This window comes from Xenopus laevis, chromosome 2L (genome assembly GCF_017654675.1).
Source record: "Xenopus laevis strain J_2021 chromosome 2L, Xenopus_laevis_v10.1, whole genome shotgun sequence".
Taxonomy (NCBI): Eukaryota; Metazoa; Chordata; class Amphibia; order Anura; family Pipidae; genus Xenopus; species Xenopus laevis.
Genome location: NC_054373.1, coordinates 150,284,400 through 150,301,495, shown reverse-complemented (window position 1 = coordinate 150,301,495; position 17,096 = coordinate 150,284,400). Strand labels below are relative to the sequence as shown.

The following is a 17,096-nucleotide window of genomic DNA, read 5'->3' as shown; positions in this document are numbered from 1 at the left end:
AAGAGGAAACTTCGAGAGACTTCAGAAAACGAATCACAGCGTATGTTTTTCCACCAGCAATCTACTTTATTGCCAGTGGAAACGCATTTTCAGGAGTTTTGGTAGACAATTCAAATCTCCCCGTCTGCCATCAGCCTTAAAGGAATTCCTTTAAGGGTATAAAAATAAATACTGGGTAAATAGATAGGCTGTGCAAAATAAAAAAATGTTTCAAATATAGTTAGTTAACAAAAAATGTCATCTATAACGTCTGGAGTGACTGGATGTGTAACATAATAGCCAGAACACTACTTCCTGTTTTGCAGTTCTCTTGGTTTCGACTGATTGGTTACCAGGCAGTAGCCAATCAGTGACTTGGGGAGGGCACATGGGTCATAACTGTTGCTTTTGAATCTGAGCTGAATGCTGAGGATCAATTGCAAACTCACTGAACAGATATGTCCCATGTGGCCGCTTTCAAGTCGCTGACTAACTCAGAGTTATAGAGCTGAAAAGCAGAAGTTGGGTTCTGGCTATTATGTTAGACATCCAGTCACTCCAGCCTTTATATATTACATTTTAGGCTAACTAACTATATTAGAAACATTTTTTATTTTGCACAGCCTATTTACCCAGTTTTTATTTTTACTCTGAAATGTTAGTTTAAAGAAGACTTCAACCCCCCATATAATAAAACCCACTAGCCCCTACCCTAGGTAGTCCCCCCTCCCTGCTCCCGCCCGCACAGATGATAAGAAGATGGTGCCCGTGAGCTCTGCTGTGCTTACTCTGCAATGAGGAGTAATTGCAGAATTAGGGGCAATTACTGGAGTTATCAGCTGTGCGGGCAGGAGCAGGGAGGGGGGGACTATGTAGGGTAGGGGATAGTGGGTTTAATTATATGGGGGTTTAGTAAGATTTCTGTTTTTGGAATTTTTTTATTTTATTTTTTCTGCTGGTGCCTATATATTTTTGTAGTTTTATGCATGAGAAATTTTATCTGGAACAGCGATTAACATTTAAGATGCTGACAGCAATAATGTTTTGAAACCAAAATGTATTGACAGCTACCTGTGTCAACACTATAGAAATAAATGTGGCAATGCAGTCTTTAGCTGCAACTACATACAACTTCATGTTTAGAGTATAAGTTTGTGAGCAAGGCCACCCTACTGCTTGTAATTTAGGTCCCATTTGCTATAATATTATTGAAACAAGCTGTGTAAATGCTTGTCACTTTATAACTGTAAGTGATGTTTACCCTTTTGAAAACCCACAAGTGCAAGTATGCTTACTCATTTAATAGATATCTAGCCGTATCTCTGCCTACTAATGATGTTTTTCATGCATAGAGATCATCAGTTGCCTTCCCTCTGCACCCCTTATCTTTTTCCTACTCTTATCTTAGCTCCCACAAGTCAGTGTGCCACTTCATTGTATGTGAATTTTCCATTTAAACCTTAAATGCCACTTTGGACTGCAGAATTTCTAATGGTCAATGTAATGTTTTATTAGTGGGGCTGGTAAAAAATATACTGGGTTAAATGGTATTAACAGTGAGGTAAAGTAATGAAATAGGAATGACAGTATTTTTTCCTAGACATGTGGCACCCCCTAAACTGCCTGTTCTCTTCTAATTAAAGTAAAGCTCAGCCAATTAGCCTTTTGTCATTACAGGAGAACAAACATAAAAACAGATTTCACATTCCTCCCTCATAAATAACCTCTCTCTAATGTATGTGCATTGAAACTTTTCTTTCTAAAGTGATCTTTTGCATAGCTTTCTCAGTACCACTTGCTCGGACTGCCATTCCCATAGATCTCCTAGTAAAGGTATGGGATCCGTTATCTGGAAACCCGTTACTACAAAGTTCGGAATTACGGAAAGGCCATCTATACTAGACTCCATTTTATGCAAATAATCCATTTTCTTTTAAAAAATGATTTCCTTTTTCTTTGTAATAATAAAACAGTACCTTGTACTTGATCAAAACTAAAATAGAATTAATCCTTATTGGATGCAAAACCAGCCTATATGGATTATTTCATGTTTAAATGAATTTATAGTAGACTTAAGATATAAATTACAGAAAGATCCTTTATCCGGAAAACATTCTGGATAACAGTTCCAATACCTGTAGTTGCTGGCTGCACTGTTTGGAATTGATCAGTGGTGTTGATGGCTTGTGAAAGCAATAGCTTTTTGTAAGGTACCAGCCTTACAACAGTTAGAAGCCTGCTGCTTTCATACTGGCTGGCAGTCTGGGCACGTGAGGTTCAGTTCTTACTTCCCTCAGTCCATATAAAACAAGGTGAGATGTATGCATCTATGCATCCTCGTATGGCAATAATCCTCATATAGAGTTAGGCCCATAAATATTTGGACAGACAACTTTTTTCTAATTTTGGTTCTCACATTTTTATACAATCTTTTTGTTAAACCCACTGAATTAAAGCTGAAAGTCTGCAGTTCAACTGCATTGTTTCATTAAAAATTCATTGTGGTAATGTACAGAACCAAAATTAAAAAAAATTGTCTCTGTTCAAATACATTATGGGACTGTATATGTTTTATTCCTCTCTCTCCCTAACTGCCTTTCCCATGCAAATCTTTACATGAAAAAGCTGTACTATACCTAGGTTTTCTTGTGTCAATTTAAGCCATGTCTGTGACAGACTGTCTGCAGAAGGATATTGAAGTCTCATAACCTTCACTAGAACGGCAAGCTGTCGTTCCAGTTTACATTTTCACTTCTAATGTTTTAATTGTAAAAATTGCAACAGTTTTTGAAGGTGTTACGATTCTGTGAGTCACGTTATCCCTAATGATTCTTAATGAATATCAAACATTAACCCCCTTTGCACCTAAATCAAAGTCTTCGATAATTGCTCAGGTGTGAACAGTGTTACAGATGAAGTAGCACTTGTTATTCGGTTGCAGTACATATGTAAAATGAGATGAAACTAGTAATCTTATCTTTCTCTTGCATTTGCAAAAATCAGCCAATTGAATGGTTCTCTAATCCTCCCCTCCTTACGTCTGCAATTACACACCCACTTAGATTGTAATCCCCTATGATCTTCCTTCCTCTTCTCTCATAAATGTAATTGTATTTTTGTATTTATACAGCTCTATTATTGTACTGAACCTGGTCTGTTTTGTGAATATATTCTTGTGTGCAGAAATAGTGCATAAAGAACTCCTGAAACTAACTCACTCTTCTCTTTCCTGCCATTATTCCAACTTCTTCTCTAAAATAGAGGGCACACAGAGCATATGTTACCCAGACGGGGAGAAGCGGGTCTGCTCCTATGTGTAGCTCCACTGACAGGCACAGCATCAACCTGGGTGCAGCTACAAGGGGCAGAGATCAGACCAAAAATGCATGTTTCACATTTTTCACACTAATTTCCGCTCCATAATCTTTACATAATCCTACTGATGCCCATTTCTTGATGGTGGATTTGCTCTTCACTTAAGCTCAAACAAGACAGCAAGTAGTCTGGGTGGAAATACTTTAACTTACTTGTTCTACAAACATTATAGCAGTAAATCCATAGTTTCAAAAAGAAACCCTACTGTTTATGTGAATGTATGTATAACTTTATTTGTAAAGTGCTGCTAAGGAGCCGCATCACTGTACAGTGTATAAAAGTACAATATATATATATATATATATATAAGTATACACGGGGAGGACAGATCACATAATAAAAATACACAGGACAAATAGCTACCACTTATACTACCACATGTATGATGCAACTGGAAAAAAAGCAGATTATGCTTGTCAAGGAGAAGGAAAGTCTAAATCATTGAGGTGCCAAGTGTTAGGATAAACCATAATTTTGGGTCTCCACACTTTTTGTCTGCTGATAACAAAATAAACATTAAACAAACCCAATAGGATTGTTTTGCGACCGATATGGGTTCATGCAGCTTAGTTACTATCAAGTACTGTTTTATTATTACAGAGAAAAAGGAAATAATTTGTATATACAGGTATGGGACCTGTTTTCCAAAATGACCTGGAGTTTTCCGGATAACAGATCTTTCCGTAATTTGGGTCTTCATGCCTTAAGTCTACTAGAAATTCATTTAAACATTAAATAAGCCCAATAGGCTAGTTTTGCTTCCAATAAGGATTAATTATATCCTAGATGAGATCAAGTACAAGCAACTATTTTATTATTAAAGAGAAAAAGGAAATCATTTTTAAAAATTTGGATTATTTGGATAAAATGGAGTTTATGGGAGACGGCCATTCCTAATTCAGAGCTTTCTGGTTATCGGGTTTCCGGATAAGGGATCCTATACCTGTATTAGAATTGCTTAAAGGAGAAGAAAAGATCCAATCCAAGGGGGGTTCCAAATGTTAGGGCACCCCCAAGGATTGTAACGACCTACCTGACACCCCGGGCCGGTGCTCCTAATAGCAAAAAACTGCACCAGCCTGGGACATTTGCAAGCTAGCTGTACTCTTCCTCTCTTCTTTAAAATTCAGCAGCCGATGTATAAGAAGCAGTGGGAAAAAAAAAGCTTTTAACTCTAATGCTCATGCTTGCCCTGTGAAGAAAGAAGGCATGACGCGGATCATTCACTTGCAAGTGCCACTGCCATTTTTTGCTAGCAGGAGTACCGGCCCATGGTATCAGGTAGGTCAATCCTTGGGGGTATCCTAACATTTGGCAACCTCCTTGGGTTGTAGCTTTCCTTCTTTAAAATGGACTCAGTGGAAGATGGCCTTCCTGCAATTCCGCAATTCAAAAACTGGAAAACGGGTTTCCAAATAAGGGATCCCATACCTATAGTATTTAAGCAATTGTTATACAGACCGATGACCTTGCATTCTTAACCTATTGGACAGAACCCAAAAAACGGATCCCTATGCTATTTAGGATGGGCCTTGATGATTGCAATAATGTAAGATGCCCTTCCATAGCAGAACATACAGTAGTAACTAGAACAAGGTTCTAACAGTTTATTTTGTAACTTATACTGGCCTCCAAGAAAAATGTTAAGAAACACTGCTGTAGCTGAAGTGTAATATATAAACATGGCAACGTATCAGACACTTGAACGAGATAAGTAACCTGTTACTAGACAGTAATGGGTGCCAACTGCGTCATCAGACACTATGTAACAACAAGGGTGCTTTTTACTGCGCCTGAAGGATTATCAATTCAAGAAGTCTGGACTAATCCCACTGACAAAATCATCTTTCACTGGTTATTATTATATGAAAATGAGCCTTCACCTTACAAAATTCTCTGCCCTAGGATATGCTGTTACCACTGAAATGAAGCAATCGAAAAAAAAAAACCTTGGTTACAATATACATCATCACTTCAAAGCAGTTACATTGTTAAATTCTAATGAGGGAGAGAGAGAGAGAGAGAGAGAGAGAGAGAGAGAGAGAGAGAGAGAGAGAGAGATAGAGAGAGAGAGAGAGAGAGGAGAGAGAGAGAGAGAGAGAGAGAGAGAGAGAGAGAGAGAGAGAGAGAGAGAGAGAGAGAGAGAGAAATAAATAAGTGAAATTCCGTCATTTAAATTCCCAGTAGGCTTTTACACAGAGAACTAAAATAGACCAGAAGATGAATGTAGTTATTGAAAGACATCGAGGAGATCTGCCCAGCAACGCCACCCACCAATAACACTTAAAGGCTGCTTTACTGCTCATACTACAGGGCACCATCACCTTGAAAATAATGGATTAGCTTCTGGCAGGTGAATGCTCATGAAACTAAAGCTTTAGATAAAGAACATATTCATGTATTAATATCACAGACCTCTCATTCATTAAAAAGAGGGAGAGAGAGATTTGAATGGCTAAATCTCTATAAAGAAGCCTAGTAGCCTAGAGTCAAGTATTCTCAGTATGAAATAGTTAACCTCTAACGGCAAAAGATTCTCAATAACTTTTCTACCTTTTTTTTAACATTAACCTTAAATTTGCAATAATAAAATGTGTCCACATTTCTGTTTGTGAATGACTATTAGCAAGTGAATAAATTATTGGCGCCATCTGAGTCTACGTTTAACATATACATATATGGGATATATTAAGTATTCAGAATGCTTGGACCTGGTGTTTTCTAAATAAGGATCTTGCCTTAAAGGAATAGTTCAGTGTAAAAATAAAGACTGGGTAAATAGATATGCTGTGCAAAATAAAAAATGTTTCTAATATACAGTAGAACCCCCATTTCACATTTTTTCAGGGGACCAGGAAAACATTATGTAAAATCCGGGAAAATGTAAAATCCGGGAAATATGTTAAAGTAACTTTTTCTTCAAGTACAGGTATGGGATCCGTTATCCGGAAACCCATTATTCAGAAAGCTCAGAATTACGGAATTACGGAAAGCCTGCCTCCCATCTAATTTAATCAAATAATCCACATTTTTTTAAATGATTTCCTTTTTCTCTATAAAACAGTAGCTTGTACTTGATCCAAACTAAGATATAATTAATCCTTATTGGAAGCAAAACCAGCCTATTGGTTTTTTTTTAATGTTTACATGATTTTCTAGTAGACTTGGGGGCAGATTTACATAGGGGCGAATATCGAGGGTTAATTAACCCTCGATATTCGACTGCTGAATGTAAATCCTTCGACTTCGAATATCGAAGTCGAAGGATTTACAGTAGGATTTACCTTCGATTCGAAGGATTTTAATCCATCGATCGAACGATTTTTCTTCAACCTAAAAAACATTAGAAAGCCTATGGGGACCTTCCCTTCACTTCGGTAGGTTTTAGGTGGCGAAGTAGGGGGTCGAAGTTTTTTTTAAAGAGACAGTACTTCGACTATCGAATGGTCGAATAGTCAAACGATTTTTAGTTCGAATCGTTCGATTCAAAGTCAAAGTCGTAGTCGAAGGTCAAAGTAGCCAATTTGATGGTCGAAGTAGCCAAAAAAAAAACATTCGAAATTCAAAGTTTTTTTTATTCTATTCCTTCTCTCAAGCTAAGTAAATGGGCCCCATAAGGTACGGAGATCAAAATTACAGAAAGATCTGTTATCCGGAAAATCCCAGGCCCGAGCATTCTGGATAACAGGTCCCATACCTGTACTGAAAGGATAAGCACGTCAGTTTTACAATAAATACTGTGTTAATAACAAGGGTTAAACATTGTAGTGTTAATGTTACACTATGAGGGCATGTGCAAGGCCTCTCTGTCAGTCACATATACATTCTAAAGCAATAAGTGATTAGGGGCAGACAAATTGGAATTTACCATTTACAGGCAGGACCATGGCAAAATATACATCTGGTTAGTATTTTAAACATCTTTATTTCACAAATAATAACATTCATAGAGGAGAAAATGTTTTTGGGTACAACAGGACAAAATGTTGATGTAAAATCCGGGAAAACATTATAAATTGGTGGGAACACAAATAAAAAATGCGGGAAAACTTAAAATCAGGGTACTTAAAATCGAGTGTTCACTGTAGTTCGTTAGCCAACAATGTAAAGTATAAAGGCTGTAGTGACATACTTTCTATGTAATGTCAGAACACTACTTCCTGCTTTACATCTCTCTAACTCTAGAGTGACTTGAAGGGGGGGTCACATGGGACAAATTTGTTCAGTTAATTTGCTTTTGATCCTTAGTATGCAGCTCAGATTGAAAAGCAAATGACCCATATGGCTGCTCCTAAAGACACTGATAGGATGGAAGAATAGGAAGTAGTGTTCTGTTCTGTTATGTTAAACATTCTGTAACTCCAGCCTTTACAGATTACATTTTTGGCTTACTTACTATATTAGAAACATTTTTAATTTTGCACAGCCTATCTATTTACCCAATTTTTATTTTAACACTGAACTAGAGCCCAATGTGTTAAAGGAGAACTAAACCCATCATGTAAAACATAGGGTCCCTGCACGGGTCCTTCCTGGCACTCTGGCGGCAATTGCTGAGCAGGACCATGTGCACAGCTTATTTGACGACGGGAAAGGCTACAAAAACAGAAATGTTTTACCATAAATCTTACATATCTCATAAAAAAAAAAAAATATATATATATATACAGCATTGTCCAACGTTTCGGTCCCACCTGGGGACCTTTCCTAGAGTTAAAGGTCCCCAGGAGGGACCGAAATGCTGTGTTACAAATAAAAACACTTAAATTCACCTTTTCTAGAGTGTGCTGATCCCTGCATCGATTATATATATATATATATATATATATATATATATATATATATATATATATATATATATATATCCCTCCATTTATCTGCACGCACCACTCTATGCAATAATTACCGGGTGCTCACCAAAATCCTCATACTCCACCAGATGAAAGCACTCACGGGTCAGTCATATGAGTACAAATAGCAAAAGTTTTATTCCAACAACCGCATATCTACGCGTTTCGATCCCACTGGATCGTCATATATATATATATAGTTAGAATCAAGTACAAAGTACTATTTTATTCTTAAAGAGAAAAGGAAAATGAGACAAAAACAAATAACTGGTCATGTAAACTGAACACTATGTGATTTATGGACATATTTAAGTAGTACCAACATAAGCCATCCTCCCCAAGGAGCCTCGTTTATCTGCATAGTTTTTTATTCTCCTGTAAACATTGGTTGCCATACTGTTTTTCATCAAAGCAGCCAGTTAAAGTGACACTGACAACTAATCATAGCATTGGATCAATATTACACTTTTGTGGTAGATAAGCTTTATCAAGGACTTGGGTATAAACACTACATCCTTCAAGCAGGAGAATCACCTTGAAAAGCTACAATACATAGGGGGAAAAGCATCAAGTGTCAAATATCGAGGGTTAATTAACCCTCGATATTCGACTGGGGAATGAAAATCTGCGCAAATAGTACGATCGAAGGAATAATCGTTCGGTCGAACAATTAAATCCTTCGAATCGAACGATTCAAAGGATTTTAATCCAACGATCGAAGGATTATCTTTCGACCAAAAAAAGTTAGCCAAGCCTATGGGGACCTTCCCCATAGGCTAACATTGAGTTCGGTAGCTTTTAGGTGGCGAACTAGGGCATCAACGTTTATTCTTAAAGAGACAGTACTTCGACTATCGAATGGTCGAATAGTCGAACGATTTTTAGTTCGAATCGTTCCATTCAAAGTCGTAGTCGAAGGTCGAAGTAGCCCATTCGATGGTCGAAGTAGCCAAAAAAACACCGAAATTCAAAGCATTTTTTCTTCTATTCCTTCACTCGAACTTAATGAATGGGCCCCATAGTGTATAAACTGCATATTGTTTTAAGAAACCTTAACTGATTACAACACGTTTAATAAAATGGCATGCTATGATGTTAAAATTAAATTTTTGGGAGTTGTTAAATAAAAAAGATAAATCAAGGGGGGGAATAAATAAATATTACAGTGAGAAGATGAAGACAGGATGAAGACAGGAGTGATGGAGACTGACATACATTCCATTTCATTTCATTGGCTGGTTCTAAGTAAAAGTTCTGTAAATGAATTCAATCATGAATCCATAGTTTATAAAATCTCTTTTTAGTATAAATCAGTTTCATCACAATCTTTTTAACAGGGTGTTATCACATGTTATTGTCCTGTGAAATGTCCACACACTAAGCATCCACATTGAATCTACCCATGTTTCTATCTTCTATCAGAGCTGATGAGCTATCATTAAGTATGACTCCCAAACACCATGTGACACCCTGTCTCTGACTTAAAGATTGCAAGCTCTAGAGGCCAGTGTTTCACTTCTCCTGAATAACAACACAATAAAATCTATATGCACAACAACACAAAATAATCTATATGCATGAATCAAATTTAACTAAAATCTTTAAACATGGTCACAGAACCACTAATCGTATGCAAAACCCTGAGCCACTTGTATATTCAGTGTAGAAAATGTGTAGTTAAAGATAAAATCAATAATGTAAATCAACACATTGCTGGCTACAAAAAGGTAAGGAAGACATAATACATTTATAATACACAAGAGCCGTGAATAGCCTGTAAATTATACCCTTATGAATGGTGCTTAGTGATGTCATCGGTTATAATTGGAGCTTAGTGATGTCATTTCTATCGCACCACTCACTGAAACTTGTGTTTTATAATAAAGTACCCCCCCCCCGTTGCAAAATATGAGGATAATTAGAAGGAACTCGAGGACACAGGGAACGCCGAGGCCTTCAGCCTCGTGTTTTTATAAGGTCATTAAACTCCTTGGTAATATCCTTATAATACACAAAAGCCATGAATATCCTGTAAATTATATCCTTATAAACGGTGAGTTCTGATGTCATCAGTTATAAACGGTGAGTTCTGATGTCATTTCCGTCACATGACTCACTGAAACTTGTGTATTATAATAAATAAAGTACCCCCAGTTGAAAAATATGAGGATATTAGAAGTTACCTCGGAGTTCCATGACCTGTATAAAAACACTCGGCCTTCGGCCTCGTGTTTTTATATGGTCATGAAACTCCTCGGTAACTTATAATATCCTTATATTTTACAAGAGGGGGTACTTTATTCACTATATAATGCACAAGAGCCATGATATCTTGTAAATTATATCCTTATAAACGGTGAGTAGTGATGTCATCAGTTATAAACAGTGAGTAGTGATGTAATTTCTGTCACATGACTCACTAAGACTTGTGTATTATAATAAATAAAGTACCCCCAGTTGTAAAATATGAGGATATTATAAGTTACCTCGGAGTTCCATGACCTGTATAAAAACACTCGGCCTTCGGCCTCGTGTTTTTATATGGTCATGAAACTCCTCGGTAACTTATAATATCCTTATATTTTAAAAGAGGGGGTACTTTATTCACTATATAATACACAAAAGCCATGAATATCCTGTAAATTATATCCTTATAAACGGTGAGTTCTGATGTCATCAGTTATAAACGGTGAGTTCTGATGTCATTTCCGTCACATGACTCACTGAAACTTGTGTATTATAATAAATAAAGTACCCCCAGTTGCAAAATATGAGGATATTAGAAGTTACCTCGGAGTTCCAAAACTTCCATGACCTGTATAAAAACACTCGGCCTTCGACCTCGTGTTTTTATATGGTCATGAAACTCCTCGGTAACTTATAATATCCTTATATTTTACAAGAGGGGGTACTTTATTCACTATATAAACTATGAGTTCTGAAGTCATCAGTTCAAAACGTGAGTTCTGATGTCATTTCTGTCACATGACATACTGAAACTTGTGTATTATAATAAATAAAGTACCAGCAGTTGCAAAATATGAGGATATTAGAAGTTACCTAGGAGTTCCATGACCTGTATAAAAACACTAGGCCTACGGTTTTGTGTTTTTATATGGTCATGAAACTCCTCGGTAACTTATAATATCCTTATAATTTACAAGAGGGGGTACTTTATTCACTATATAAAATGCACAAGGGCTGTGAATATGTAACATAGGGAAATCATTTGTTGCAACCTGTGCTTAGTCACACGACTCAATGACACTTGTGTATTATAAAGTATAATGCAGCACGATACGAGAATATTGGAAGTCTCCCTCGGAGCATCATGACGTATAAAAGTTCTGGCCTGTAGCCTCATGTGTTTGTCTGTTCATGGTGATTTCCATAGTTTTAATATTCTTTCCCTAAAAATTACATGAATGAATAAATGATACAAAATCTGCCAAACCATGTTTAGAAGAAGCAACTGCCCTGCTATTAGTGTTGTCTGGACACAGCTCATTACAAACAGTGAACAAATGAAGCAAGACAATTAGGTCACAACAGCAGTTCATTTAATTATCTTTTGTTTTTGCCAGACATTCATCACTAGTGGCTTAATTAAATCCAGTGCTCAGATGCCCCTTACAGGCCAAGCTTTAAGGATATCCATGCTTAATTCAGTGAGCTGGAAAGAAACAAACATTTGAATATTTTTAATTTGCTTAAGTAACCAGAACCACCAATGTGCATCTGTGCAAATCATTGGTTTCACATAGCACCAGGCACAGACAGGTAATAATACAGGTGCAATACAACTGGATATGGGATAATGCATGAAACATTGTAACAGCTCTAAGAATAAACATTATATAAATTATATAGTGAATAAAGTACCCCCTATTGTAAAATATAAGGATATTATAAGTCACCGAGGAGTTCCATGACCATATAAAAGCAAGAGGCCGAAGGCTGAGTGTTTTTATAAAGGTCATGGAACTCCGAGGTTACTTCTAATAACCTCATATTTTCCAACAAGGGGTACTTTATTTATTATAATACACAAGTTTTAGTGAGTCATGTGACAACAATTACATCACTACTCACTGTTTATAACTGATTACATCACTAGTCACTGTTTATAAGTGAGTTTATGATTTTTGAGTTTTTTAAAAAAAAAAAAAAAAAAAAATTCGAATCGAATTCGATTTGAGTTTTCGGGTACTTTTAATTCTTCCAAGTTGGTAAAATTACATTTCGATTGGTCGAATTTATGGGAGTTTTAAAAATCTTGAATTTGAAATTCGACCCTTGATAAATGTGTCTCCAAATGTAGCTACCATAGGACCCATTAGCTTTAACTACATGTGCAATACTCTTCACCTGTATATTTCTCATTAGATAATAGAACAGATATTCTAACAACAGTTAAAATAATACAAAGAATCTCCTTTTCAGAGGCTGGGTATTGAATTTAATGGGAAAAAAAATACAACAATAAAGTGACCTGAAAAGAGATTACAGAATGTTCTGGGTGTGTGAAAGTCAACAGTACTGCAACAAAACATATATATGGTAAATATATACACTTCTTAATAGGAACCTAAATAGTATATTTTATATGATACATGTGTATCCTTCTTAAAGGGGTAGTTTGCCTTTAAGGTAAGTGTTAGTACATTATAGATGACCTATTCTTAGAAACCTTTTACTTGGTCCTTATTTTTTTAGTTTTTTTTAATTATTTGGCTTTCTCTTCTGCCTTTTTCCAACTGAGGTCACTGATCCCAGCAGCCAACAAACTATTGCTCTGTGAGGTTGCAACGTTAGTGTTATTATTAATCTTTATATTGATGCCCTCTCCTATTCATCTTCCAGTTTCAAATTCAAATTGCTGACTGGTTGTTAGGGTCCAATTTACCCTATCAACCAGTCACCAATTTCAATGAGAGACTGGAAGATGAATTGGATAGGGCCTAAATATAAAAAAAAACAGCTGTTGCAATTCCATAGGTCTACAATTAAGTGCTTCTAAGGAACAAAACATGTAAGGCTTATGTATATGATAATGTGATTTTGTTTTTACTTTTATTTTGTTGGCCTTCATGGATTCCTTGAGTGCCCCTCTTCCCATTTTTTGTTGATGTAGGACTGTTTTCCACTTTCCTATGCTGAGGGTCTGGGGTTGGTGCACCTGGGCCACTATCTTTTAATGGAATGGCTCTATATATGAACACACTTGTAATGTATAAACCAGTAACGTAACTAGAGGGGGGCAGGCCCTGGCGCGGGACATGCAGCCGGGCCCCCGCCCCCTCCATACGCCCGGAAACACTGAAGAAGTCAGTGATGCGCCAGCTGCCGGGGGGCCTGAGGGGGTGCGGGCCCTGGCCCAATCGCACCCCCTGCCCCCCTGGTAGTTACGCCACTGGTATAAACCTGTTTATATTTTCCTAAGACTATAGTAAATACTGCAGGAGAAAATGGGCCACGCTACAACCTTCTTGCAAGTACGTTGGTGTGGCTGGGGGCAGGAGATAAAAAAGGCCTCACGCAGCAATTTTTCTTTCTAGGTCCTCACCAGTCCCCTATTGTTATGCCACTGACTTTAAGTTATTCCATTTATTTTTTAATATGCTGTAATATGTGTTTTTATGTAGAATTTATGGTGTATGGCTCTTGTGGACTAAAAAAGGTTTTATGTTTATTATATACAGTTGGGATGACAATAAAATCTGACTATGACTACAGGTACTAAATTGCACAAGCACAGGTGCCAGTAGCAATCAATCAGCAATTAGCCTTAATCAGACTACTAGAAGGTAGAAAATTAAAGCAAACGTTTGAGTGGTTGCTACGGTAACTTCACTGGTGCAATTTAGCACGTATGTGTGCAAATCAGTACCAGAAACTGTCACAGTAACAGAGAAGACTGGTACTGTAGGTACTTGTTGGCATCATCCCTTTTACATAGCATGTTATTGTATTTTATATATATATATATATATATATATATATATATATATATATATATATATATATTGTGAACAATGTAACAATATATAATACACAAAAGCCATGAATATCCTGTAAATTATATCCTTATAAACGGTGAGTAGTGATGTCATCAGTTATAAACGGTGAGTAGTGATGTAATTTCTGTCACATGACTCACTAAAATTTGTGTATTATAATAAATAAAGTACCCCCAGTTGTAAAATATGAGGATATTAGAAGTTACCTCGGAGTTCCATGACCTGTATAAAAACACTCGGCCTTCGGCCTCGTGTTTTTATATGGTCATGAAACTCCTCGGTAACTAATAATATCCTTATATTTTACAAGAGGGGGTACTTTATTCACTATATCATGCATTCATGATTTGCATAGAATGTATTATTCGTCTGGATTTGGTGCTGTTGGTTTTCTAAAGAAAAGCTTAACAGAATAACTCATACAGCTTTAAATATTGCCTTTAGTCAGGCCCCGTAGCCACATTACCTGCACACTAGAAGACTTGTAGGTGTAAACCTTTGAGCTACATTGCAAATGTCAGGGGTGCACTCACATCTTTTGACCCTCCTTGTCTCCTGCTCCAGCTCCACTGAGAATCTCTGGACTGTCACAACATACAGAACTATATAGAATTATGCAATGACCTCCACCCAAGGTGACATTATAATGGGAGATGCTCAGGCGAGACCCAGACTCATAGATACAGACACAGTCTACTTGGCTGCTAAAATAAATGCTGACCTAAACCACAACATGTCTTAAAAAATAAATATTTCCAAAACCATTAAAGGCAGCCAATCAGTAAAGGTGAGCAAAGCCAGGACTGATGTGACACCAAGTGATATACATTTGTTAAGCACTATAGGCAGCCAAATGAGCATGGCAGGTTAACTAAAACACACCGCAAACCAGAGAATCGCTCTGTGCACAATGCAAACCCATCTCTCGGCAGTGTTTTAAATGCTGTGATGCAACATCTGGGTACCACAAGAAGTGCCAGCCAGGATTGTGTGTGTATAAACCATACTCACCCTCCAGCTAATGTTTCACAATTGAAACCACTACTGGCTCCTACTATATATATACAGTACATACAACTCCAAACATTAGTGCCGGCAACCTTATCCCAAATCCAAAGCAGTTCTGCTTCTCTTTCTCTGCACTGCAGTCACTTGCTGGGTGTTTCAGTCCGATGATAGAGTTTCCAAGGATGGTGTGCCCCCCCCCGGACCTAGGGTGGCAAGCAGGGAGACTGACCCCCCTCTTTTAGGGGTAAACAATGAACTGTCAACTTTTAGTCTAGCATTGTTACAGTGTACCCCAATATATAGGCAGAAATCTACACTACACTGATTAACTATACCTGGAATGTTCTGCCTTCCTTCACCCCTTTTCAGGCCATTTGCCCTGGGAATAGGGTTTCCACCTTTTCTGGAAAAAATTACCGGCCTTCCTATATATTTATCTTTTACTAATACCATTGGAATCAACCATCATTTTTACCGGACAGGTGGCAACCCTACCTGGGAATACGGTTGCCACCTGGCTGGTATTTTACTGGCCTGGCCAGCGTTTTACTCGCCTGGTTGATCCCAATGTTATAAATAGGGAAAAAAGATAAATATATAGGTGGCAACCCTACCTGGGAACCTCGGTTTCTTTTGGCCCTTGGGGAAAAATATAAAACTGTGTAAGAGTAATCCATTGTACTACAAACAACAGGAATGGCCCACCTAACTTTGCTCAGAGTGACACTGGGCCTGGCAAAGGGTGCTGAGAGCTGTAGTTCAGTAACAGCTGATTGTCTCCCACGTGCCCAGCAACTTACCTGCACCAACAAAGAACTGGCCTACTGAGTGCTAGAGGCACAGCTATACAGCGCCATCTGTTGTTGGAAAGTGCTACAATATCTTATTTTCTCCCCTAACTAAATGAACAGCTTTGGGTGCTGTTTCCAGGCACCACCAATACCATGCGGCTTCCTCCCTACTAAAGCCATTAGCTGTATGTGACCGTATAATTACTAAGATATGTGACCGTATAATAAGATGGAGGAGAGGCTCAGCAGTACCTGGTAGCTCAGGGCACATTCAGGCTCGTTGCTTCCTGCAGGCATGGCTGACGATTTAGGAGACGCTGCTTCTGTATAAATGCCGGCACGTTTGTTCTTCACGTCAGGGCGCTGAGATACAGGAAGGCTGTGGGAATTGCTGCCTCCCCAGTGACAGGGCAACAGATACGATTTATCGCTCTCCTCAAGCTGCAGGACTTTCCCTTCATTCACCAGCTGCTCTTCCCCTGGCTACAGCCCTCCATCCTCTCTGTGAGGCATCCAATGAGAGCGCGGGAAGGAGACGGACCCACAGTGGGGCCGCTAAGGGGCAAGGTGGAAATGTCACAGGCAGAGAAAGCAGGTGCCGCTCGTTCAAGTACAGGGAAGTAAAGATGTAGCTCTGGGAGAATGGGGAAAGAATTCCCAGCAAACTGCTGCTGCTGCAAGAGGCATGTCACACAGTGGTCTCTCCTCAGGCCACACCCGCGCGCTACCATTGGTTCCTTCCAATAGATGGGTGACAGAACTCATCCGCCACCACCAGCTCTAGTTCCTCTTCAAGGGGATTTGTCCTTTGTTAAAGGGGTAGTTCACCTTTGCGATAACTTTTAGTAGGGTGTAGAGAGGGATATTCTGAGACAATTTGCAATTGGTTTTTATTTTTTATTATTTGTGGTTTTGGAGTTATTTAGCTTTTTATTCAGCAGCTCTTCGATTTAGATTTTAAGCAATCTGGTTGCAACTGTAACCCTAGTTTGGTTACTGTATTTTTAAATTGCAATTAACCCATGGCAATCCAGGGGCCCGGAGTCCCTTTTGCGTATGAAAAGTACTGGGAA

The 17,096-nt window shown here is 38.0% G+C and overlaps 1 protein-coding gene across 1 annotated transcript in view; it reads right to left on the bottom strand.

Moving 5' to 3' along the window:
- Positions 1-16,638, bottom strand: part of slc4a8.L (solute carrier family 4, sodium bicarbonate cotransporter, member 8 L homeolog) — an 89,655-nt gene extending 73,017 nt beyond the window's left edge. The window contains exon 1 of the mRNA XM_018247501.2: positions 16,276-16,638. Coding sequence (XP_018102990.2) covers positions 16,276-16,320 — 45 coding nt within the window. The 5' untranslated portion in view covers positions 16,321-16,638. The remainder of the gene's footprint in view (positions 1-16,275) is intronic.
- Between the last annotated feature and the right edge of the window lie 458 nt (positions 16,639-17,096).